We start from the raw sequence: 27250 nt of genomic DNA, 5'->3' as shown, positions 1-27250 counted from the left end.
AAAATCCTTACACTTGACACCAAAAGCATGATCCATAAAAGGAAAACTTGATAAATTGGGTTCTCAAATTTTTAAACTTTCATTCTGCAAAAGATGCTATTAGGACAATGAAAACACAAGTTACAGAGCGGGAGAAAATATTTGCAAACCACATATCCAACAAGGGGCCAGTATCCAAAGTATAGAAAGAACTCTCAAAACTCAAAGTAAAAAAAGCAAACAGTATAATTAGAAGATAGGCAAAAGACACAGAAAGACATTTTACCAAGGAATATATACAGCCAGCGAAGAAGCAGTGAAACAATGCTCAATATCATTAGCCAATACAAAAATGCTAATCAAAACCACAATAAGACCATTACATAGCTATGCAATGACTACAACTTTAAAAACAGTGACAATGCCAAAATGCTGGCCAAGACCTAGAAAAAAATAGAACATACATTGCTGATGGAAATGCAAAATAGCACAGCCACTCTGGAAAACACAATGGCAATTAATAATTTTTTAAAAAGACTAAACATGCAAATAGCATAGGATCCAGAAATTGCACCCCTGAGCATTTATCCCAAAGAAATGAAACTCGTGTTCACATAAAGCCCCAAACACAAATATTTTTCTAGCACAAACATTTATTCATCTTAGCCAAATCTGGAAATGACCCAGGTATCCTTTAGCAGGTGAATGGCTAAATGAGGGCACATTGATGCCATGCGATTCTAACCGCCAAAGGAACACACTATGGATACATGCAACAACTTGGAAAACCTTCCAGAGAATTATGCAGAGAAAACCCAACCCAAAAAGGTTACATATGATTTCACTTATATAACACTCTTGAAATGACAAAATTATAGAAAAGGAGAACAGATTCATGGCTGTAGAGGTTGGGGCTACGAAAGGAAGTGAAGTAGATATGACTTTAAAATGGCAATATGAGTATCACTGTGGCATGGAAACGCTCTGCATCTTGACTATACCTATGTCAATATGTCTGGTGTGTGAGCTATACTATAGTTTTGCAGAAGTTACCATGGGGTGGGGGGGCACTGAGTAAAGCATACATAGGACCTCTCTGTATTAATTCTTCACTGGGTATGAATCTATAAATGATTTCAAAATTAAAATTTTAATATTAGAAAAAGAATAGAAAAATATTAGGAAAAAAAGCAAAAGATACTTTATTTTTGGAAGAGAAAGGGTAGGGCCAGCAGAGTGTCAAAATGGCATCCCATCTGGTCTTCAGTCCTAACTAAAGCCTTGAGGTTAGTGCTAAGTTCCATCAAGTATAAATGGTTAATGTTCAAAACTCAGGTGTTAGTGACATCTACACACATACAAAAATTATAATTCAGCTAAAACAATCTAAAAAATTTATTTTGCAACACAGTCTAAAAGGCAATAAATAGGTAGATGAATCATATTACCTAGTGAGTTCCAGTTTAGCCTCTTATATCCAGACCTAAAAACTCTTATTAATTCCTGAGAATGATCATCGAGAAGAAGAGACTCTGCCTCATTTAACGTTCCTATGAGCATGTGATAATGATCCAACATACGCTGTATTCCTTCTGTGTACCTGTGCAAAACAGGAAAGTCACTGATATGAGGATGTACGATGCAGCTCATAAAAAGCTTGACCTTTTAGATAGGTTACAAAAGACCATTAACCAGACTAAAGCTTTGTCTTTTCTTTTCTTTTTTATTCTTTTTTTTTTTTTTTTTTTAGAAAGCTTCCCACCCAGCATGGAGCCCAAAGGAGACTTGAACTCACAACTGTGAGATCAAGACCTGAGCTGAGATTGAGAGTCGGATGCTTAACCGACTGAGCAACCCAACCCAGGTGCCTTCAGGCTAAAGTGTTGATTGAAAGATATGCAGAAATTGAAAACTATGCTGAGTCTTCCCACTAAGTTTCTCTTTGGGAAAATATTGGTTATTTTCATTAGGAAGTGTTACTTATGTTAGCATGTAATAGGTTTGTTATCACTACTTTTAGATAAATGGATAAATACACAGTTTAAACATTGCTTGGTTTTCATTTCTAAGGTGGCAAATACTGGTAGTTAAAGAGAAAACAGGAGAGGGTGGGGTTCACATTAATTTTTAAGAATGGAAAGGGGTCCCGAGATCAAAAATGTTACTGTTGATTTAAGAGAAGAATCTTTTTACCTAAGGAATTTGTCCTCCTGGAGAGCAACATTCCTTGCTAATTCGGGGACAGAGAATCCTAGCTGTTCCAAGTACTTCGTTTCACTAATAATCTCCTTGAGAGCAGGTGAAAAATTGACTGCAAATATAGCTCCCTTGTCAGAGTTAGCAGCCTCATCAGCAACGGTAGAAGTCTGTGGAAGAGATGTCTCATGAGCATGGCAAGGCGGGTCCAAGACGCAGCCCGTACAGCCCCAGTTAAACGTAAATTGGAAAACAATCAGTATAGGGCCCTGGATGCCCTGACAGCCTGGACAGCTGCCTAGCTAGCTTGAATACATATTTTGTTTAGTGAACAGTTTTTAAAGAATTCGATTGCCGCTCATGTTCAAAAACTGGTCAATTGCATGTCAAACTCCAGAATTATGGCTTCTTCTCAAACACTTAGAAAGGCTGAGAAGGTAGGGCAGGCACAGACTGGGGAAGACGGCAGCTGCCCCTTCTGATAGGACGTGTGTGGTCCAGTTCCCATCCAGCCCTCTGAGCTCATTTGGGTGCCCACTGCAGGATTTCGAGACCACGGTTCTGAAGCCGCCTCAGCCAGGTCTCTCCTCCCTCACAGGGGTACGCTCAGCACTTCACTGAGCGTTTGCTGTGGATCAGGCTCTATGTGGCTAAGTGCTATGGCTAAGGGTGAATTGTAGGAAATGGCATTTTTCTGGAGGTCGACTGCCAACAATTTCACACATAGCTCAACCAATACTTTGTGTGTTGATGTCATTAGACCTGATTCACTTTCCAAATGGGCAAGCTGAGGCTGAACCTGCTTGCTCATGGAGTCAGTAGGGCTGCCTGACTCTGCCACATTTCCTAACCATGACATTATACTGCCTCCATCTCCCCCTTCTTTGTGCCTCTCCTCTCCTCCCCTGTCAACCTGGCCCTTCTTAGCCTTTGATTTTGGAAATACCCATTAGCTGCAAGCATGTCAATGCATCGAACCTCAGGAAAACAGCAGACGCCATCATCGACCCTGAGCGCCCTGGTCTGGGCAAGGATCTGCAGATACACACCTTGGTAAGCAGACTCTTCTTCATAAGAGCTGGCAGGACCAGCTCCGTGGCCTCTCTCCACTGCTCGTACTTTCTGTCCTCAAAGTCTTTCATTGTCCTGCCCATTTCCAAGTACTTCTGTTTCACCTGTCAAAGAACCCAGGCAACTGTCAGTTTGTCCTTGGAAATAACACTTCTCTCTCTCTCTCTCCTCTCTCTCTCTCTCTCTCTCTCCTCTCTCTCTCTCTCCTCTCTCTCTCTCTCTCTCTCCTCTCTCTCTCTCTCTTTCTCTCTCTCTCAAAAAGAAAAAAATCTGTTAGCACATTTTGCAAAAGGAAGCATCCAGATTTTCACGAATTTTAGACGGCGTGTTTGAGATGCTATGGCTTGAAATCCACACCAACTGGCAGAGATCAGCAGACCTCAGCCCGTGGGCCGCATCTGATGTCACCCAAGAGCTAACAACAGCTTTTACATCTTTAAATGATTAGCAGGAAATCAAAAAGAATGACAGTGCTTTGCGACATGTGAAAAGTATATGAAATGAGAATTTAAGCATTGGTAAAGGAAGTTTTATGAGAATGCAGCCCCTGCATGTTCATCATCACACTATCTAGGGCTACCTTCTTCTCTACCACAGCAGAGATGAGTAGTTGGGACAGAGACTGTATGACCTGCAAATGCCTAAAGCATCTACTCTCTGAGCCTTTAAACAAAAGGTTTGTCAAACCCTGCCTTATAACATACAAAAACCCATGGGTGGGGGAGGGACAGTATTATCAGAAAGAGGGTCACCTTCCAGAGAAGCAGAAGAACAAGGTCAGGAAAAAGCCTACATGGCTTGTGACCTGGAAGATGTCATATGCATTAAGATACCAAAGATAAGTGACACAAAGGTGGTTTTAAAACTGAGCCTGAAATCAGGGACCACGGGAAAGACGTTATAAGTTACAGGCATGAATGTGCTCCTCACATAGTCGTGAGACGTACAAGGGGACAACTCCAGCAAAAGCAACATACTTCTCTTCCTCGGTCACTGTCCAGTATCTCCTCCACCTCCTGAAATCTGAGGATGGTGTGCTTGATCCGAGAGAACAGGGACCGTTCCCAGTAGATTGCACCTGCTACCGGAGGGTGATTCTTATACAGGGGTGGGTTGTCCAGGTTCTGAACAAAGAGTTTATTAACTACGTCGATCTGAAAAGCAATCAAAGGCACTCTGTAAGTGGTACACACCAACCTGTGAGCCAGAAAAGACTAAAGCTGGGATTTGTGTCTTTAAAGCAATGAACACTGGAATGTCAGAGAGTGAATGAGATACAGAATTGTGCTTTTGACCACTTACTCATTTTTTACCACTTTTTCTTATACTCCAGCAGTTCTTTTCTTTGCTTTAACATATGCAGTGCTCCAAATGCTTTATTACTACACACTGTGTAGAATCATTTCACTGACTTATTAGAAATTCTGAAATCAGGATGCTTGGGTGGCTCAGTGGTTGAGCATCTGCCTTTGGCTCAGGGTGTGATCCTTGGGTCCTGGGATCAAGTCCCACATAGGGCTCCCCACAGGGAGTCTGCTTCTCCCTCTGCCTGTGTGTTTGCCTCTCTCTGTGTGTTTCTCATGAATAAATAAAATAAAATCTTAAAAAAAAAAGAAATTCTGAAATCTGTTCTAGGCATGACTAGTGACCAGGCTTGCATTGTGTGTGCACATGCGTGCATGTATGCGTCTGTGTGGCATGCAGGGACAACATACCACTGAAATATTATAATTATTTATGTAATTTTTTTAAATTATTGTAAAAAATACATAACATAATATTTACCATCATTAAGTGCATCTCGGTGGCAAGCACATTCACACTGTCATACAACTGCCACCACCATCATCTCCAGAACTGTTTCATCCTTCCCAAACTGAGACTGTCCCCATGAAACACTAGCTCCCCATCTTCCTGCCCCGGCCCCTAGCACTCACCACCCTACTTTCTGAATCCATGAATCTGACTCCTCTAAGTACCTCACGTAAATGGAATCATAGAGTAGTTGACTTTTTTTGACTGGCTTATCTCACTTAACATAATGCCTTCAGGTTCATCCATGCTGTAGCATGTGTCAGGAGGTCCTTCCTTTATAAGGCTGAATCATATTCCATTGTATGAATAAACCACATCTTGTTTATCTATTCATCTACCAATAGACATTTGGGTTGTTTCCACATTTTCGCTATTGTGAATAGTGCTGCTAGTGAACATGGGTGTGCAAATATCTCTTCCAGGCTCTGTTTTCACTTCTTTAGGGTCTATGCCCAAAAGTGGAATTGCTGGACCATGTGGCCTGGACCTTCATTTTAAAAGAAGCATCTCCACGCCCGCATATGGGTAATCAGATGTGGGAGACAGAATTCCAGTGCCCCAGTAACAGTCCTGATCCCTAGAGCCTGTGAATAGCTACCTTACATGACAAAGGGGAATCAAGGTTGCCAAGCAGCTGACCTTATATAATAGGGTGATGGCCCTGGATTATCTGGGTAGGCCCAATGTATTCCAGGGGCCCTTATAAGAGGAAGAAGGAGGCAGAGGACAGGGTCAGAGTGATGGACACAGGACTAGCTGTTGCTGGCTTTGAAGATGGAAGGAATCTCTAAAAGCTGGGGAAAATACAAAAAAATCAATTCTCCCCTAGAGACTCCAGAAAGAACTAGAGCCCTGAGAACACCTTGATTTCAACCCAATCAGACCATGGCAGACTTCTGACTTTCAGAACAGTATGTAGGATAACAAGTCTGTGTGGTTTTAAGTCACAAAGTTTGCAGTACCTTGTTACAACAGCAGCAAGGAAACTATACATTTGAAGATCATTTTATCCCTTTATGTCACACCAACTGATGCTGACCAAATTATGTCACATATTCTCATTTTATCCTCTAAATAAAATGATAAGCATTTTTTTGGTCTGTTTCTCCCACTAGATACTGACTTCTTTGAAGGCATATTCTATGTTTTGTTCATCTCTCTCTGTGCTTAACATTCATACTTGGAATATGTGAGCACCAGGAACATTTTTCTGAACATATCAATACATATATGGTTAGCTAGGACTTCTGCAATGATGTGATTATTTCTACTCCTAACTCATACAGAGCCCAACACAATGTGAGCTATATAACATTGGACTTGATAAATTCTTACTGAATTTCTTCACTAAATAAACAAACCCATTTTGTTTGGCTTATCTGTGAAAATTCCACAGTTTCTCTGGATTTGGATAGGAGAGACAGATAATAACATGATTCCATTCTTCACATACTGCCAAGTGTCTTTTACTGCTCTGGCACCTATAGATTTATCAATTACCTCTTTGCAATACTGTACAAGAATATCATTAAACTTCATCATCATTTGTCGATTGATAGCTTCTCGTGAACGAATATGCTTAAATTTTAAAAGCATATCAAATGCTGCTTCAGCTGATCGAAGTGTCTTAAAAGATTCATCGATAAAACTTTTTGCCTTTTTCTCAATAACCTGCAAAAACAAAAAGTAAAAAAAAAAAAAAAGAAGAAGAAGAAGGAAGGAAGGAAAACAGCCCTCGTGTCTCTATAACTAACTATCCTGGAAAAACAAAGTGGAAAGAAACAAGCAAAAAACATAGTCATGACTTGAGATGGATTTCCATTGTGCTTTAGAGGAAGCTGGTGTCCAGTTAAAAATGGCAGATTAGATGCACTGGCTTTCTCCTACCTCCTCTAATTCAGTTCAAAAACGTCAAAGGAAATTTTTTTAAGTGTTAACTCATATAAACAAAGAAAATGAAAGACAACACAAAAGCAGAAGAGATAGTTCAGAAGTTTTAGGCGGACGGAAAGTAAATAACTTCATAGAAAGCAGAGAATTACAACCTGCTGGCAATGGGGGAGCAGGCGGGTACTCATTTCCTCCCCCTGTGAAACCTCCAAGAGGCTGAACATTTGGAGACACCAGGCACCAGGAGGGTGAGAAGCAAACACAGGATCCCTTCTCCACCCTGCACAGCCAGACTACTATGCATCCTCTATACCCTCATCCCACCCCACTCTACAAAGAGTAAATGGTTGGTTCTAGAAAAATTAAATCAGAAAGACATCAGAGTTCAAGGATGCCTGGGTGGCTCCATAAGTTAAGCATCTGACCCTTGATTTTGGCTCAGGACTAGATCTCAGGGTCATGAGATCGAGTCCTATGTTGGGCTCCATATTGGACATGAAGCCTCCTTAAGATTCTCTTTCTCCCTCTCCCTCTGCCCCCCACTTCATGCACACACTATGTCTCTCTTTTAAAAAAAATGACAACAGAGTTCTAATAATACTGGAAGCTAGAAATCAATGATCAAATATCTAAATAAAAGTTCAAATATCTTTAAAAAAAAAGTTATTTCAACCTTAAATTCTGTAACTAACTTCATTTCAGAATTCATGCATACAAGACTCAAAAAATATATGTCCCATGAAACCTTTCTTCGGAAGCTACTAAAAAATGTGCTCCAGCAAAACAAGAGCTAAATAAGGAAAGAGGAAGATATGAAATCTAGAAAACAGGATCCAACACAGATTAGAAAAGATGAGAAGTCCTAGGGTGACTGTTTTGCAATAAGTCTAAAGAGCAAATAATCTACACTGGAGCAGAATGGGATAAAGGTCTCCAGGAAAATAAGAGTACTGATATTTTTGAGCAGATTGAACCCATTATTGATAGATATGTGGCAGAGATGTTAGAGCAGATGGGAAAAAACAACAAGTATGTAAAAAACCAGGCAAATAAAAATAAAAGCAATGATTAACTTCAAGAAAAATAAAGGGTTGTACAAGAAAGGTGGTGTGGTTATGATGGGCTTCTTGGCTCACCAGTGAACAATATTTGCACAGATATAATGAGTAAACACTAACCATTAATTTAACCAAAAGTTATGATAAAACTATGTTAGATGACAAAGAGACAAAGGGGGATAGGGGTAGGAATAGGACAGGCAAGTCTATATCTACTCTGAAAAGTTAATAGGTATCTAAAACTGATTACATTAGATAAATCACAAAGTAATCACATTGGCATGTTTTTTAGGAAATAGGAGGGTAAACAAAAAAAACTGAAAATTATGAAAAATGATAGCAAGAATGGGAATGAATAGCATGGGGTTGCTTTTTCTTATTATTAGCCTTTTAGCATTACTTAGCAAAGTGACTTTAATGAAAAGTTCAATTTAAAAATTAATAACACTTAAATAAAACAGAAGCTGAGAATAAACTGGATACAATTAAAATGGAAATGCTTAGGGGCCCCTGGGGTCAGTTACGCAGTCAACACTCGATTTCACGCAGGTCTTGATGTAAGAGTCCTGAGATCAAGCTCTGCATCAGGCTCCATACTCACCTGGGAGTCTGGCTGAGGATTCTCTATCCCTCTCCCTCTGCCCCTCCCTGTACTTGTGTGCTCACTCACTCTTTCTACAACAAATAAATATTTTTTAAGAAATGGAAGTGTTTAGATAACCCAAGAAGAATTCTCTGGCGTTGTCCATACAAAAAGATGCTCTGGGTTATAAAAACATTTACTCAAGACCTAAAATGGGGATGCTACTGGTGTGCTTCCCACATGAAGCTGAGAAGGTATGCATGATGAACCATACACCATCCTACCATGCTGTATGGAGTGAAACTATATTCTCAGCTACAGTCTCTCTTTGACAGCTCTGCCTCCCCTACACCCCAAGTCACACCCTCCTGTATCATCTCCCCATCTCCTGTAATTCCCCAGCCTAAATCAGCCTAGGCTGTGACCAGAAGAACTTTCCTCAACAATAATTCTGATTATCTCACCCCCTTGGTCAACAACCTTCAGTGGCTCTCTATTGCCTACTAAGTCAAGTCTCATACATCACCCTCCCATGTCCTCTCCAATTATACACCCAACCCATCTTTGTAGAAATGCTACTGTGTCCAGCTTGATTTAACCTTTTTATACCTAGGGATAGGAATGGGGACAAGGAAGATTAAGGAATGTTTACTTCTGCCTTATATTCCTCTATATTGTTTCTGATTTCTTTTTTACAAAAAAAGCAGGTATTACTTTGTATGACTTAAAAAAAATTCCAAGCATAACTAAAAAACTAACTTAACATGGGGAAAATGTGGTAGCTGCTTCTGAGATTAAATTGATAGATGTGTTACTTGCCAGAACTTCAATCTTGAAGTCATCCATCACGTATTTCCAGTACTGGGAAGACTTAATACTGAAAGGGTCAAAGGCCAGGTTTTCCATGGGGGTGACCAGGCTGTCCACCCTGCATAGGACATCGTCGATACGCTTGGGATCCCCCGTCACTGCCTTTAGTTCTGGACCAAATATATTGTAAAATTCCTCCATAACCTGTCCAAAAAAACAAAACACAAGGGAGTTGCCTTTCAGTTTTCTCACGAATGTTCTAACTACAAATGGATTGCATGTCCAGATTTGCCTGAGGGCAAGAATCATGTTACACAGGGGCACCTAGGTGGCTTAGTTGGTTGAGCATCTTGACTCTTGATTTTGACTCAGGTCATGATCTCAGGGTGGTAGGATGGGATCAAGCCCTAACTCAGGCTCTGCTGCAGTAGGGAGTCTGCTGATGATTCTCTCCTTCTGCCCCTCCTCCACTCACCAGCATGCACATGCACTCTCTCTCTCCCTTTCTCTCACTCTAAAATAATAAATCCTTTTTTTTAAATCATGTCATATAGATAACATTCTCCTAGTCTAAGACCTCTGGTACTATGCCCATTGCATGTAAGACAAGATCCAGATGTCCTGACATAGTTTGCAAAATTTGTATGTTCAGACCCATACATCCTCCCTTCAACCCCTTCCAATGCTGCTCCCCCCATCCTGCCTCCTTGCAGCCACCCCCACCCTCTTTCAGTTGCACATTCCTTTCTGTCACAGCACCTTTGTTTGCAGTTCAAATTGCCTAGCTAGCTACTACTCATCATTGACTATGACTATGTCACGTCCAACCCCTTAGAAAAGATCAGGCCCTGGTACACACTCTAGAGCCCCCTCGACTGTGCTTTTCAGAGCACTCACTTCAGCCATAGCTACATATTTGTGTGATTATTATATCTACCATCTTTCTGCTATCAGACTGTAAGCTCCATGAAGCCATAGGCTACATATGTGTTTACCAGGGCCAGCTTCAGAGGCGTTGTGACCCAGGCAAGTGCACAGGGCTCCAGGTGTGGAAGGGCCCTGTGCTGGGTTTAAGGCTCTGCTATCACCTTCTTGAAATTCTTAATAATTTTATCTTTGAGGACGCCTGGGTGGCTCAGTGGTTGAGCATCTGCCTTCGGCTCAGGGCGTGATCCCAGGGTCCTGGGATCGAGTCCTACATTGGGCTCCTTGCAGGGAGCCTGCTTTCTCCCTCTGCCTGTGCCTCTGCCTCTCTCTGTGTCTCTCATAAATAAATAAATAATCTTTTTAAAAAATTTTATCTTTTCCACGTGTGTTTTATAAAGGAAGGCTTATGGGACAGTTGTGCACACACATAAACAGGTCACTGGGATTTGCGTGTCCCCTGCTCCTCGCCACATAGAGTATGTGACGCAGCAAAAGCACAGGATTCCAGTGGGCCCGCCACGCACAGCAGTTCTGGGACATTCTCATGTCACATCAACAAGCACAAAGGACAGCAGCTGCTCTGAGACACCACGTTCTCCCTTCAAACCACACTTTGCTTCAAACACAGGAGGCTAGGAACCGTTCTGAGAAACATGCCTGAATAGGAAACCTACCATATGCCTTCTTACTCCTGTACCTTAGCCCACTGCACACCCTGAAATGATGACAGAAGACAGGCGGCAGAGATAGCACCTCCTTCCCCACTCTTCCTCACTTGTCACCAAGCAGGGAGTAGAGAAGCCAGGAGTAGAGAAGCCTGGAAGAATGTACCACACCAAGAAGCAAGAGCAAACCAGCTGAGCTTGTTGTGTGCAGCGCTGCCACTGCTCTGGCAACAGTGACATACGTCTGTGCCCACGGGTGACAAAGTACAAACTGTATCCTCTCAGTGATTCCAGATATGCGCTAAATGCCCTGAATTTGCATTTTAAGCCAACATTGCACAATTTAAAGATGAACAGTAAAATTCATGGAATAATATAAATGTTTAATTTCCCTTTACTCTCTTTTCTTTGTCACAACCATGGCAAACAAACAAAAACTAAAGCCTGCTGAGGCGAGAGACATCAGAAGAAAGGGAAAAGCTTTATATTTTAATGTTTTTTTTAAAAAAGATTTTATTTGTTTATTTGACACAGACAGAGAGAAAGTGCACAAGCAGGCAGAGCCAACATGGGGCTCGATCCCAAGACCCTGAGATCATGATCTGACCCAAAGGCAGATGCTTAACTGACTGAGCCACCCAGGCATCCCTATTTTAATGCTTTTAATAGCATTTTTTCCTGCATTTTGAACCAGGGGGTCCCACATCTGTTTGCGCTGGGTGCTGCGGGTTATGTGGCCGGCCCTGGATTTGCTCCCGTTGTGTCTTTAGTGGGTAAGCACAGGCGCCTGGCACAAATGAGTTCTCAACAAATATTAAGAATGAATGGATGGGTGGAATTTATCCAATCAGCCGGTAAGCCCTTTTACAATCACTTCGGAGAGGGAGGGATCGGGTAAATGGGGAGTCCCTGGCAGATGGTCAGCAGCTGATGCAGTGAGCAAGCATGAGGTGCCTTCAGGAGAGAAACAAGAGAGAAGCCTTGGACTGGACTTTGAGAAGTTCCAACACTTAATGGGAGGACCAAGGAGGGGGATCTTGCAAAAGACACTGAGAAAGAATGGCTGGAGGCCAAGGGACAGCCAAAAGCAGGGTGAAAAGGAGGGGTGTCACAGAAAACAAGGAAAAGGCACAAAAGGTCTGATGTGGCTCTGGTATATTCTGGTACATTTTATGGGCTCTCAACTGCTTCCGTCTTCCAGACCCTGTCTCCTGCCCTCCCCCTTACATGGAAGGTGTGCCAGAGCCAAACTGCTTTCCATCAGGCAAGTCCCCACCCCAGCCAGCTGCATGTGCAACAGAGAAAAGCTGTGCCAGCCTTCCCACCTGCAAAATGTCACAGAGGTCCTGGCAGATGGAGGCCATGTAATCTGTTCTCTCAAACAGCCGCTTTTGGTCAAACTCCCACCGAGCTTCTCTCCCTGAAGCTTCAATCTTGGCCCGGGTATCAAAATAGGCCTTTTTCCACATGTGCAGGACATTCCTGGCCTCCAAGGTTTTGTGCTGGGCACTGGCTCGATTTTCTCTGTGAAGAAAAGGAGAGGCAGCGATGGGGACAGGTGGAGCTTCAGTGTGTCCCAGCCGCACACCACAAGGTGAGGCAGACTCCTCACCAAGGAGCAGGGCTCGCCTGGTCTCACAACCTCAGGGACAGCTTAAGGGCCGGGCTGCTGCTCTGCCCCACTTTGCAAGGGCACAACACCCCTGCGCATCTGCAAGGCCAGGGATTGCAAATCACCCCTCAGGCTGACCTCCGCCACAGCTGCCCACTCAACCCGTGAGCTGAGGCTCCCCAAGAAGCTGTCTGCCTGAGCTGCAAAGGGAACAGGCGGCCCTGGGCTCCAGGCCAGAAGGCCAAAGAGTGAAGAGATAATACCAAGGTTTCGGTACCTATTTCACTTGTATAGATTTTTTTTTAAGATTTTATTTATTTATTCATGAGACACACACACACAGAGGCAGAGACACAGGCAAAGGGAGAAGCAGGCTCCCCACAAGGAGCCCAAAGCAGGACTTGATCCCAGGACCCCAGGATCACGACCTGAGCTGAAGGCAGACACTCAACCACTGAGCCACCCCGGGGCCTGATTTTTTTCTTTTTTTAAGAAAGTGAAGATCTACAACTCCTTTCACATTTGATCCCAGAGGCTCTCCCACCTCAGGGGACCAGGGTCCAGACCTGAGACTTGGTCTCTCCCAGAATAACTAAGGAAAACGGTCCTGATTAAAATAAAATAACCTACAGGGCACCTGAGTGTCTCAGTCAGTTGAATATCAGATTCTTGGTTTTGGCTCAGGTCATGATCTCAGGGTCCTGGGATTGAACCCCACTTCAGGGTTCCTGCTCAGCAGGGAGTCTGCTTCTCCCTCTACCCCTCCTCCCCCACTCACACACACTCTCTCACTCTCTCTAAAATAAATAATATTTTTAAATTAAATTAAATTAAATAACTTATAAATCCACACAACAGGGTATTACTTGGCCATGAAGAGGAAGGAAGCACTGACCCTTGCTCCAACACCATTGAACTTTGAAAACATGATGCTGAGTGAATGAAGCCCATCATAAAAGACCCCATGTTGGATGACTCCATGGCATAGGCAAATCCACAGAGGTAGAAAGTAGATCTGTGGTTGCCCAGGGCCAGGTGAGTCGGAAAGACCAGAGATGACAGCTAAAGAGTATGGGGTTTCTTTTTGAATTGAAGAAAATATTCTACAATCGATTATGGTGATGGACACATGACTCTGAATACCATCAAGGAGTCACTGAATTGTACATCATAAATGGGTGAATTGTATGGTGCCTGAATCTTGTTTCAATAAAGCTGTTTAAGATCTTTTTTTTTTAAGTAGGTGTCACACCCATTGTAGAGCCCAGTGTGGGGCTCAAACAACCCTGAGACCAAAACCTGAGCTGAGATCAAGACCTAGATGCTTCACTGACTGAACCACTCCGGCGCCCCAAAGGCTATTTAAGATCTTAAAGAAAAAAAACATAAAGCGTCATTACTTCTTACTTGAACAAAGTGCGCAGATTGACCACTTTGCAGACTCTTTCAGCAATTTCCCAGGCAATCCGCTCCATGAGTGGGATCATTCTTTCATCTTTATTGTAGTGTCGGGAGATAATCCACACCATCCTCAGTGCACTCATCATGGAGGGGATTGTCTCCAAGACGACGTGAAAGCTGGATCCATGGGTTATATTCTAACAGAAGAGAGCAAGTGACCTTAGCCTTGGGGTCAAGAAGTTTCATAAAAGCAACACAGGAAATTTCCACAGGAAATTTCGCTCTCCCTAAGTCAAAAAAAAAAAAAAAAACATACATGCTTCTTATGGGAGGAAGTGTTTCACTACCAAAAGACATTTGAAAAAAAAAAAAAAGACATTTGAAATAGGTCTGGAGGCATGGATGTGGAAAGACAGATAAGATTTACAAATGAAAGTAAATAAAGCAATTTGCACAAGTATGAGTGTGTGTGAGTATACATATAGGTAAAGAGAGAGTAAGAAAAAGAAATATACAGAAAAAGAATACATCTGTGTATCTATTGAGTATACACATACATGCCCAGTACACATTATATGCAGCAGATTGTATTTTCCAAACGCAGCCACAACAACATCTTGACTGTGTCCCCTCACCATTAAGAGATGGCATCATCTTCTCCACCCCCTCAAATCTACACAGACTGTCAACTTCCTTAGTCAGTAAAATATGGCAGAGGTAATGCTGTACCACTTCTGAGCACAGCCCTTAGCTAGCCTGCTTCTGGTCTCTTGGAAGCCAGCCACCAGGTAAGAAGTGTGACTGTCCTGTTACCCTAAAGCCACCAGACTTGAGACATCCAAACCACATGGAGAAATCCTGGGGGATGAGATACCACATGGAGAGAAAGAGGCCAAGGAACAAGCAGGTACCAGCTATGTGGCCAAAGAAGCCATTTGGAAGCGGGTCTTGAAGCCCGGTTACCCAAGCTGTTGTACCTGAAGCCAAGATGAACTGCCTGGCTAAGTTCTCCCCAAATTCCTGACCCACAAAATGGGAAAACAAAGAAAATATTTGTCATCAAGAAAGTGAAAAAGCCCACAGGCTAGGATAGTGCAAATCACATATCTGATAAGGATCTTGTATTCAAACAAAAAATTTTATTTAACTCCTGAATCAACAAGACAAATCAAAAATGGGGAAAAGATTAAAACAGACATTTTATCAAAATATGTGAATGAAAAAAAAAATATGTGAATGGCCCAAGAAGCACATGAAAAAAGTGTTCAGCCTCATTAGTTATTGGGGAATGTAAGTCAAAATCCCAATGAGATAGTTTATTATGCATAAAAGATGAATGCTTGCACTTACAGAAAATACCTAGAATGGGCAAAATCATAGAGACAGAGAATGGAATAGAGGTCACCAGGGGTACCAGGAGAGGGGAATACTTAGGTCAGGGGTTCATAATTTATGTTAGACGTGATGAAATGCTTACTTACAGGTGTTCAGGATGGGTGCCCAACATCGTGTGTGTGTGTGTGTGTGTGTGTGCACGCGCATGTGTATAGTGCAACTAAACTACCCACTTACACACAGTTAAAATAATCCATGTCACATGCATGCTACCACAGTTGCTTAAATGCTGAATTAAAAAGGGGAACTGGGCAGCCCAGGTGGCGCAGCGGTTTAGCACCTCCTTCAGCCCAGGGCGTGATCCTGGAGACCCGGGATTGAGTCCCACGTCGGGCTCCCTGCATGGATCCTGCTTCTCCCTCTGCCTGTGTATCTGCCTCTCTCTGTGTGTGTCTCTCATGAATAAATAAATAAAATCTTTAAAAAAAAAAAAAGGAAACTAAATCCGTGTGAGATCTAAGTCACGGAGCTGACTTTCCAAAGTGCAGTATGCCCAGAGTACCTTGAAATGGCGCTCCACGGTGGACAGGAACCGCACATTGTCTGAGGCCTCCATGTGGAGCTTGAATAACTCTGTTAAGACCGGCTGCAGGTTAGCCACAAGCATAGAATCAGACTCCCTGATCACATCCAAGACTTTCCTGACTATTGGAAGTTTTGTTTGCTCGTGGAGTGCACTCAGGGTTGCATTCCTTTCCCGCCAGAACTCAATTTCGGCCAGAGGACCATTACCCTGAGAGGAAGTGACATGAACATACAAACTGTCACCATTGGCATGGCATGAACACCTGTGGTTGCTTCTACAGCATCCCTCCCTCTCTTCCCAGCTGCTCCAAATAGGAACCAATCCATGCACTTGACCCAGAATGGTCCAATCAGAGTGAATCTCAGGACTCTGGCTCAGAATATTGAACAAAGACACTCTGCCTTTCTCCAATGTGATGTGGAGATGAACAAGTTGCCACCATGAAGGACAGCAGCCTGAGGAGGAAGCCCCCACAGAGAGGAGGGTGGAAATGAGATGAGGGATTCTGAGAGAAACACAGCAGAAACAAACCATACCTGAAATCAGCCCCGCCTCTGGACTTTTCAGTTATGTGAACCAATAAATTGTCTCTTGTTTAAGCCAGCTGAATTAGGTTTCCTGTTTTGGGCAGCCCCAGCATCCTGACTGACATACAGTATTATTTTTGTCAATCCAGGGTATGATCTGGCAACATGCTAACATCAGAAAGCCCAAGAATGACAGCTTGGATATGTTTGCTTTGAACTTTTAAGGAGGTCACAAAACAGTAAGAAAAGAAGTTGGATCAAAGAGATTCCCAGACTCCTGGCTCTTTCTCCAGTGGCCAGCGTGAACTGTCAGGGAATCTGCAAAGGCATCGCCTGAGTTACCTGAGGAGTCTTTTTCAGCTGGCCCTCGACAGTGGCAGATATCAGATTTAACCAGTTTATCACACACTGCTCTAAGATTTCAACGACTTCCGGGTTAGCGGCCAGTTCAGACACCTCTGTCTTTAAGCTGATGCTTGGCATTTCTAACTTGATCTCACCTAGTAGAACAGAAATGGTCGGTTAGCCACTAGTTTGGAGGAAATGATTACAGACAATAGTGTTCAAGTGAATCAGATGGTTCTTTTCTCCAGACATCAGTACAGTGAGATCTAATACATCCTGATCTATCCTGATCTATCCTGATCTATCTATACTTCATTTCCTCCCATTAGAATGCAACTAAACATTGTCATGTTCAAGAATGATTACACATTAAAACAAAAGACTCCTGGACTCTTAACTTGCCTTCTTAAAGGAAATGCATCATGCTTCACTAAACGGGAGCAAACGGAAGCCTTACCTTCAAGTTGCTGCATTGTTCCTTGAATACTGTTTGCAAACTTCTGAATGTTCATTAAAAATTCATCTCGTATTAACTGAATGCTGTGATATGCTTCCCCGGGCATGTTGGGTAGATCCATTTCATGCTCAAAAGACTCAGAGATTTCCGCAGATGTAAATCCCATGGACGCGTCCTTGTGCTGATTGAAGGACAGACCTGGCAGGAAAACCTGAAACAAATCCCACAGTGTTCAAGGTCACACACTTACACTGCCTCCGGCTTCGAATATTCTGTCAGAGGAGGCACAGATATAACTACAAAGTGGAAACTACTCAAGCCTGAAGCACAGACCTGAAGACAGATCAACTGACCTAAAATGATCCCAGGATAAGAATTGAGCCAAGCCTGAGGAGACTACCCAGGAAACAATACTGCGTTTCTGTGGCTGCCATCGGCCCCCAGCCCCCAGGCTGCTGGGTCTGTTACTATGGCACCAACAAGAGGAGAACCAGGTGTTACCGACTTGGCTCAGCACCGGGCTAGTTCATGTGAGGGTTAAAATAAAGAAGGGGATGGGGCACTTGGCTGGCTCAGTCCATAGAGCATGCGACTCTTGATCTCGGGGTTGTGAGTTCAAGCCCCACGCTGGGTATAGAGATTACTTAAATAAATAAAAATCTAGGGGCACCTAGGTGGCTCAGTGGTTGAGCATCTGCCTTTTGCTCAGGTCGTGATCCTGGGGTCCTGGGATTGAGTCCTGCATCGGGCTCCCCTCTCCCTGTGTCTCTGCCTCTCTCTGTGTGTCTCTCATGAATAAATAAATAAAATCTTTAAGAAAAAGAACCCACAATATTTGACCCCTGGTTTCACAGCCTGGATTCTGCTGGCCACACACTCACAGTGACATCCAACATGTCCTCTCCCCAGCAGAACATCTTCTTGGCTCCACCTACCTCCCATTCCCTCCCCTGATTGAACTCCAGTCTCCACAACCATTCCCCCTCCAGACTCTTCCACAGCCTCCTATTGGTCTATTCTTCCCTTCAGCTTTTTGCCTCCCTCCCCAACTCCCATGGTATAATTTTCACACAACAGCCAGAGGAACGATGCAAACTAGCTCATGTTATTCCCCTACCAAAAACCTACCCTCCTTTCTAACCTTCTCCACTCTTCTCCAGCTGCACTGACCCTCCTTCTGCTCCTGGACCAAGCTATGTCTGCTCCTGCCTCAGGACTCTTGGGCATGCTATCCTTTCTGCCCAGGATGTTATGTTCTCCACCCCCTGCACCCCAGATCTTCACATGTCTGATTCAGGTCTCGGCTCAATGTCACAACCTCAGAGGGGTCTCTCTTGACTACCTCAGCCCCACCCTGTGACACTTCCCTAGTAACTTATCATTAGCAGAATTAATATGTTCATGGATGGGTTTTTTTCATTGTTTGTCTATCAGACATCACCTCCTCAGTGAGGCCATCCCTTACCACCACTTCCTGCACACACAAACACACACACATGTGCATGCACACAGTCCATGTCTATCACATTACTAGGGTCTATATAACCTATGCCACTTGCTGCCACCTGATTATTTTCCAGCTTATGAACCTGTGTTTCATGTCTTTCCCCCTAGAGCACAAAGATCAGCTCCTAGAGCACAGAAATCTAGTCCATGTCAATTGCTGCTCTACCCTCAGGGTACCCAGTGGCACCTGGGACCTAAGAACTGTTGGACACTCCTTCTTTGTGGAGTAAATGAATCAGATGGCCTGAATCTTACAAAATCCACAGTTACCTGACACACGATATTCTTCAGAAAATGAAGCACATTCGCATTGATAATTCCATACTCCAGAGTCTTAGGCATGATCTCCATGGCTTCCTTCATGTCTGTAGCTTCAGAGATCATCTCTGCATGGGAAAAGATTCAAAGAATGAGTCGCCTGGGGAGGTGGCAGGCAGTGAACTCTTCCAAGTGTCCAGGAATCTGCTCCTTCTTCCCGAGTAGCTACCCAGGAACGTTTCAGGCACAGACTCAAAATTATGCTGATGTTGGGGCACCTGGATGGTTTAGTGGTTGAGCTTCTGCCTTTGGCTCAGGTCATGATACTGTGGTCCTGGGATCAAGTCCCACATCAGGCTCCCTGCAGGGAGTCTGCTTCTCCCTCTGCCTATGTCTCTGCCTCTCTCTCCCTGTCTGTGTCTTTCATGAATAAATAAGTAAAATCTTGGAGGATCCCTGGGTAGCTCAGCGGTTTGGCGCCTGCCTTTGGCCCAGGGTGTGATCCTGGAGACCTAGGATCGAGTCCCACATCAGGCTCCCTACATGGAGACTGCTTCTCCCTCTGCTTGTGTCTCTCTCTCTCTGTGTGTCTATCATGAATAAATAAAAAATCTTTAAAAAAAAATAAGTAAAAATCTTTTTAAAAAATTATGCTGATGTCTATACAGACGAATCCTTTGGCCCGAGTGATGTAAGCCGAGTGCTGTGGTCCCCGGGGCCCCCACAAACAGTGCTACATAGCTGCACCGCCCAGCAGACCTGGCCTCAGTGTTTACAGCCAGACAAGGATAGACACAGTTGTGTTTTCTAGAAATGTTTGCTAGGTTCCTTGCTTTGCCTGAGTCCCCACTCCCAGCAACACCTGCCCAATTCATTGCCAGAGTCCCTTCTGAGTCAGGAATATTTTTAAAGACAGATTTGGTAACAGCCTACTCTGTGGCCGGGTTTTATTTTACATGTCTTTATTCCACCCGACCAAACACTGATGAGCACAGTAGACATTTTGAAGGTCACTTGGGCTCTTCCCTTAGCCTCCTTGGGAAATAAAATAGAAATGCCACAAATATATCAGCGAAGGCAGTTATTTCACTGGCTTCGGACCCACCTCTGTGTCAACCTTATTCTGTCTTCAATACTCTTCTGTGTATCAAACTCTTCTTTACTCAAATAAATTTGTTTCAAAGGGAAAGTACATAAGAACCCAGAATGCAAAAGAAAGAGCCTGATCTCCAAATGCCTGGATGGCTCAGGGGTTGAGCGTCTGCCTTCAGCTCAGGGTGTGATCCAGGGATCTGGGATCAAGTCCCATGTCGGGCTCCCTGCATGGAGCCTTCTTCTCCTCCCTCTGCCTGTGTCTCTGCTCTCTGTCTCTCATGAATTAATAAATCTTTTAAAAATAAAGACAACTAATCTAACACATATCGTTGATTCGTTAACTCTGAACTCAGCTGGCACAATAACTCACACCTGAACTAAGTTCATCTAATACGTCTGCGTCATCTGTGAGAAAAGTCACAGCCTCCTTGTGCTCAGGAACGCTAGACAGTGCTTCAGTACTATGCTGGAGGCCATTTTAGTGAAATCACCAACAAAAAGCACAAAAAATGTGAAAATCATGGCACTGAAGAGACCACATTAAGGACAGTTGTTTACAGTACAAGAGTTAAAATGCATCCCTGTGTTTGCTCATGGGAACACACACATTCAGTGACTCAAATGTTTCCCCATTAAGAGGCAGGCACCCCGGCTGGCTCAGTTGGTAGAGTACGCAATGCTTGATCCCCAGGTCATGAGTTCAAGCCAAGTGTTGGGTGTGAAGATTACTTAAAAATAAAATCTTATTTGAAGGGGCACCTGCACCCCAATGTTTAGAGCAACAGTGTCCAAAAGAGCCAAAATACGGAAAGAGCCCAAGTGTCCATCGACAGATGAATGGATACAGAAGATGTGGTATATATACAATGAAACACTACTCAGCCATCAAAAAGAATGAAATCTTGCAATGAAATCCCTCTAACTAGAGGGTATGATGCTAAGTGGAATAAGTCAATCAGAGAAAGACAATTATATGGTTCACTCATATGTGGAATTTAAGAAACAAAACAGATGAACATAAGGAAGGGGAAGAAAAATAAAATAAGATGAAAAACTGAGAGGCAGGCAAACCATAAGAGATGCTGAACTCTAGGAAATAAACTGAGGATTGCTGGAGGGGATGAGAATGGGAGGATGGGGTAACTGGGTGATGGGCATTAAGGAGGGCATGGGATGTAATGAGCACTGGGTGTTATATGCAACTGATGAGTCACTAAATTCTACCCTTGAAACTAACTAAATAAATAGATAAATAAAATCTTTAAAAAGTCCAATGTTTCCCCATCCTATGCATATCCACAAATGACCTCAAGACATTGCAAGCATTGATTTGGGGGTTATGAAAATATGTGAGTAGGTGCATTTGGAAATATGGAACCCCCAAATAATGAGGATTGCCTGTCCTGAAAAAAAAAAAGTTGTATTCTCAAGAAAATGTAAAAATTATTAATCACACAGATGCACAGCCATGTGCATATACAGCCACCCTCATGCACACACACAGAATATACCTTTTGTGTTTCTGAGAAAATACACCACATTCTGGTCCAGAAACTCCTCAGGAACAGGAGTACATAGCACATTGAGATAGGTCTTTTCCACAATGTGCCTCACGGTTCTCTGAAATGTGGGGACAAGAAACTGTTAGGCTGAGAGATGCCCACTCACTCAGACGACCTAACGTTCAAGCACACCTGAGCCCTCCTCTCTGTGCCTTCTCATCTCCCTGGCTGACAACGGGCCCTAGCAGACCACACACACACACACACACACACACACACACACCCAGACTTGAGTGCTCAGCCCGACTCCTATTAACTGGCCAGCGCAGCCACATTTGAATCAGCAGACCCGGGAAAAGTCTAGATGGAGCTTTCCTAGGCTGTAAATTGCAACAAATAGGCTTGAATTTGCTTTCAGGAGTGGAGTATATCCATGAAGCAGTTCAAAGGAATTTCATTTAGCACAGCCCAGGTTAGTTGCTTATGTCCTGGCTTTAAACTCCACCACTGGGATTTGTGAAGTTTAGAAGGTTACCTCAGCAAGCCTAGGTTGCCCAAACCCCGCCTGTTCCAAAGGCTTTCAAGCTGGTCCTTAGCCAGCTCCTGGGTGATAACTTCTGTTTTTGGAACAGCTTGCCTGATGTGTCTCTGTATGCCTGGGGCCTTGGGTCATGCCAGGTCTTACACTAGCAATGTGATCAATGGTCAATGCTTGTTTTTGTTTGCCTGGGGCCCTGGTCACATGATATCAGTTTGGCTTCCAAAAGGCTAGAGACTGAACCCAGGAGAAACTCTGGAAAGCAAGGCTTGGGTGAGATTCCCGGACTGAGAATACTTCCTGTGTGTTCTTGCACACAGTCACCAAGAGAACCAACATGTCCACGCCAGCCTCGGGGAGCTTGGGTCCCTCCTTCCCCCATACTCTGCCATATATACTTTTTTCTTTGTTGAATCCACTCTGCATCCTCTGACGGAAATAAACTATAACCACAAGTATAAAAGTTCTTCTGGGTCCTGTGAGTCATTCTAGCAAATCATTCCATCCGAGGGTAGCTGTGGGGACTCCCAACATAGGATCCTTCCATCTCTCTGCCTTGCATGAACTATCAGTTACCCAGACTCAGTGGAGAGGATGAAATTCCCATTATCCCATCAAGGGGGAGACAGAGCCCAGCGTACCTTGACAGGGAGGTCTTCAAAAGTCTCTTTGTCCACTTCTTCGTTCTCTATGCCAGGTATAGGCGGATACGTGGAATTGTTTCTCAGCTGCATATTCTTAGCTGCAAAACATTATTCAGTGTGCAAAATGAAATGATCAGAAAAGTAGATTTCTTACCATCAAGAGCAGGCCTGCATCTTGTACAACAGCATATTTCATCCTATAGGCATGTTATCAAAAAGCAACACATACGTTTTCCACAAATGAATCCTGTCATAGCCTTGATGTACATTATAATGATGGGAGTCTTTGTCTGATGGGCGGGTTCTCAGTTGGAAGTTTAATGTGTATGTGTGCATGTGTGCATGTGTGCATGTCCCAGCTACCACATGCAATGAGTGACTTTCCTGAGATTTTTACCTAAGAGGGAGTTTTATCACAAGAACAGGAATTATAGCTCACATATCAGCATTTATTCTATTTTCTCTATAAAACTCAAAACTTGTGGGGGATTAAAAGAAAAGTAACCTAAGTAAAATGAATACATATATCTCTCAAGTCTCCTGTTACCGATACAGATCTGTAAACCTCAGAACCTGCTGGTCCTAGGCCCAAGAGTTACTGACAAATCCAGTGATCACAGAGAAGGGAGAGCTTTCCCAAAAACAGTTCGGCTTTTACTGCAAAAGGTGCCATACAAAGCCAGTATGGCTTTGGAATCAAATCAGTGTGTGGGGTCTACTGGTCTACTCCTGGTTTTCTCACCCATAAAATGGAGACAATAACATCTAGTGGTCAGACTCCAGATGATTTGATTATGGTGTGGTTCGGTGCCTGGCACACACACTGACTGGCAGAGGAAATAGTCTGTAGCCAGCAGTACCAACATCATTAGAGCACCCCCAACAGCCTGTTGCCAAAAACACACTTAGAAAGGCACCAAGTGAATGCAGCGCCACTAAACTGTCCACCTAGAAGTCGTCGTTCCAATTGTTAAGTTTTATGTTATGTATATTTTACCACAATAAGAAAAAATACACTTAAATATAGACTTGGAAGTAACATTAATTTGCTTTGCCCAGAAGACTTCCCTGATCTTTTTCTCCAAGCAGTCTCCTTCCACGGAAGTCTTTCTTGTCTAGAGGTTAATCACTGTGTCTTCATGAAGTCCCACAGTTAAGTATGGCTGTGGCCCATACCCACCATCCCTCTTATCAAAACCCAACTTAGGGGCACCTAGGTGCCTGAGTGGTTGTTTGGCTCAGGTCGTGATCCCAGAGTCCTGGGATCAAGTTCCACATCAGGCTCCCTGTAGGGAGCTTACTTCTCCCTCTGCCTATGTCTCTTCCTCTCTCTCTGTGTCTCTTATGAATAAATAAAATATTTTTAAAAAAACTTAACTAGCCTTCCTGAGAACAGGCAGCCTGTGTTTCTGATCTCAGCGTCCTGGCCCTGCAATCTGTACTACAGAGGGGAGGACATTTTGGTTAAAAACAAATACTTCTGAGAAGATAAGGATGATTAGCAGAGACACAGCCCATTGCCAAAGCCCCTTTCCCTCTGATTTTCAAATATTCAGTATCTTGTGAAAGTGATATGTCTAATCTACAGGTTTCGTTCCTGTAAGGGCAGAAGTATCATGGGATAAGTGTGGCACAGGGGGCCGTTTAGTTCTGCTGGGTATGTGCATGTTCTGGAGCACCGTTTTCTCAGTCTCAGCCCTACTGGCTTTTTTTTTTTTTTTTAAGATTTATTTATCTTCTGATCCCAGGACCCCAGGATCACGCCCTGGGCTGAAGGTGGCGCTAAACCGCTGAGCCACCCGGGCTGCCCAGCCCTACTGGCTTTTGAGGCCAAATCATTCTTTGTGGTGGGCACTGTCCTGTGCATTTTAGGATGTTCAGTAGAATCCCTGACCTCTACCTCCTAGATGCCAGCAGCACCCATCCACCAATGGTAACAACCAAAATGTCTCTAGACTTCACCAAATGCCCCATGGGGGACCCAAGTCACCCCTGGTTAACAACCCTTGCCCCAGATACAGATGGCCGACACATGGAAAGATGCTCAACATCACTCATCATCAGGGAAATGCAAATCAAGACCACAATGAGATATCACCCACACCTGTCAGAATGGCTAAAATAAAAAACACAAGAAACAAGTGTTGGTGAAGATGTGGAGAAAAAAGAACCCCCATGCACTGTTGGGGGGAGTGCAAACGGGTGCAGCCACTCTGGCAAACAGTATGGAGGGCCCTCAAAAAGTTAAAAATAGAGAGACAAACCATAAGAGATTCTTAACTCTAGAAAACAAACTGTGGGTTACTGGAGAGGAAGTGGGGGGAGAGGATAACTAGGGAAAGGGCATTTAGGAGGGCATGTGATGGAATGAGCACTGGGTGTGATATGCAACTGATGAATCATTAAATTCTACCCTTGAAACTAATAATACACTACAGGTTAATTAATTGATAAAAAAAAAAAAAAGAGCTACCCTCCAATCTAGCAATTGCACTACTGGGTATTTATCCAAAGAATACAAGAACACTAACTCAGAAAGATACATGCATCCCTATGTTCATTGCAGCATTATTTACAGTAATAAAATTATGAAAGCAGCTCAAGTATCTATGAATAGACAAATAGATAAAGATGTGGTGTGTGTATCGACATGCACAGTGGAATATTATCAGCCATAGAAAAGAATGAAACTTTGCCATTTGCAACAATACGGATGGAGGCAGAGAATATTATGCTAAGTGAAATACATGTTAAGAGACAAATACCACATGATTTCACTCATATGTGGAATTTAAGAGACAAAATAAAGGGAAAAAAGAAAGAAAGATAAAATCCGAAACAGATTCTTAACTACAGAGAACACAGTGACAGTCACCAGATGGAAGGGGGTGGACAGATGGGGGAAATAGGTGATGGGGATGAAGGAGGGCATTTTTTTTTTTTTTTTATGATAGTCAAAGAGAGAGAAAGGCAGAGACATAGGCAGAGGGAGAAGCAGGCTCCATGCACCGGGAGCCCGACGTGGGACTCGATCCCGGGTCTCCAGGATCGCGCCCTGGGCCAAAGGCAGGCGCCAAACCGCTGCGCCACCCAGGGATTTTTTTTTTTTTTTTTTTAAGGAGGGCATTTAGCCTGATGAGCACCAGGTGATGCTGAATCACAATATTGTACACCTGAAACTAATATAACACTTAACTATACTGAAATTCAAATTCTAAAAACTTAATAAAATTTTTAAAAATATATGCAACTGCCCAAAAAAGGATAAAATAAACAGTTTCAGGAATGAGGACAAAAAGACAATTCAGTTAGGTCAATAGTAGGAATACACCAGAAATAAGGAGCACCTGGGTGGTTCAGTGGTTGAGCATTTGCCTTTGGCTCAGAGTGTGATCCTGGGGTCCTGGGATCGAGTCCTGCATCAGGCTTCCTGCAGGCAGCCTGCTTCTCCCTCTGCCTATGACTCTGCCTCTCTATGTCTCTCATGAATAAATAAATAAATAATCTTTTTAAAAAAATGAAATCACTCAACAACAGAAAAGAGAAGGGATGCCTGGGTGGCTCATGGGTTGAGCATCTGCCTTTGGCTCAGGGCGTGATCCTGGGGTCCAGGATCAAGTCCCACATCGGGCTCCCTGCATGGAGCCTGCTTCTCCCTCTGCCTATGTTTCTGCCTCTCTGTCTCTCATGAAAAAATAAATAAATAAGAAATCTAAGAGAGAGAAAAGGAAGGAAAAAGAAAAAGAAAATTGCCAGCAGGAGAAGTGGGACAAAGCATGAAGCTAAAGCCACTCCATCACTCCAGGAGAACCAGAGCCTGCAGACTCAGCAGGTGTCAGGCACACTCAGGTGTATTTACAGCAACTTCTCCAGCTCAGGCATTTCCACTGATTAGTAGTAAAAATCCTCCACTCGTGCCTCACACTGGCCAAAAGAAAAGGTGCAAGTGGTTTGCCAAGGGGAAGGAAGCTGTGGCTACAAAACAGAATGTCCACCACGTGACTGCCTGACCCCAACACTACTTGCACAGCAACGGGGGTTTCCTGTCCTGTGCTATACTGGTGCCTGCACAGTGATGGGGGGGGGTCCGCGTCCTGTGCTACACCGGCGCCTGCACAGTGATGGGGGGGTCCGCGTCCTGTGCTACACCGGTGCCTGCACAGTGATGGGGGGGTCCGCGTCCTGTGCTATACCGGCGCCTGCACAGTGATGGGGGGGTCCACGGCCTTTGCTATACCGGCGCCTGCACAGTGATGGGGGGGTCCACGGCCTGTGCTATACCGGCGCCTGCACAGTGATGGGGGGGTCCGCGTCCTGTGCTACACCGGCGCCTGCACAGTGATGGGGGGGTCCGCGTCCTGTGCTACACCGGCGCCTGCACAGTGATGGGGGGGTCCGCGTCCTGTGCTATACCGGCGCCTGCACAGTGATGGGGGGGTCCGCGTCCTGT

At 43.8% G+C, this 27250-nt stretch overlaps 1 protein-coding gene across 2 annotated transcripts in view; it reads right to left on the bottom strand.

Moving 5' to 3' along the window:
- Nucleotides 1-27250, bottom strand: part of DNAH10 (dynein axonemal heavy chain 10) — a 132522-nt gene that overhangs the window by 102269 nt on the left and 3003 nt on the right. The window contains exons 3-16 of one of the 2 annotated variants that reach the window (XM_041729521.1): nt 22798-22898; nt 21628-21736; nt 19034-19149; nt 17258-17468; nt 16798-16955; nt 15905-16135; nt 14014-14204; nt 12320-12518; nt 9412-9606; nt 6562-6732; nt 4224-4400; nt 3225-3350; nt 2173-2345; nt 1428-1579 (exon numbers count right to left, since the gene is read on the bottom strand). In XM_041729521.1, coding sequence (XP_041585455.1) covers nt 1428-1579; nt 2173-2345; nt 3225-3350; nt 4224-4400; nt 6562-6732; nt 9412-9606; nt 12320-12518; nt 14014-14204; nt 15905-16135; nt 16798-16955; nt 17258-17468; nt 19034-19149; nt 21628-21736; nt 22798-22898 — 2310 coding nt within the window. Of the gene's footprint in view, nt 1-1427; nt 1580-2172; nt 2346-3224; nt 3351-4223; nt 4401-6561; nt 7397-9411; nt 9607-12319; nt 12519-14013; nt 14205-15904; nt 16136-16797; nt 16956-17257; nt 17469-19033; nt 19150-21627; nt 21737-22797; nt 22899-27250 lie in introns of those variants that run through there. The other variant, XM_041729520.1, reaches the window with a different exon arrangement.

This window comes from Vulpes lagopus, chromosome 14, assembly GCF_018345385.1.
Source record: "Vulpes lagopus strain Blue_001 chromosome 14, ASM1834538v1, whole genome shotgun sequence".
In the NCBI taxonomy this organism is placed as follows: Eukaryota; Metazoa; Chordata; class Mammalia; order Carnivora; family Canidae; genus Vulpes; species Vulpes lagopus.
This window is presented reverse-complemented; position numbering and strand designations above follow the sequence as displayed.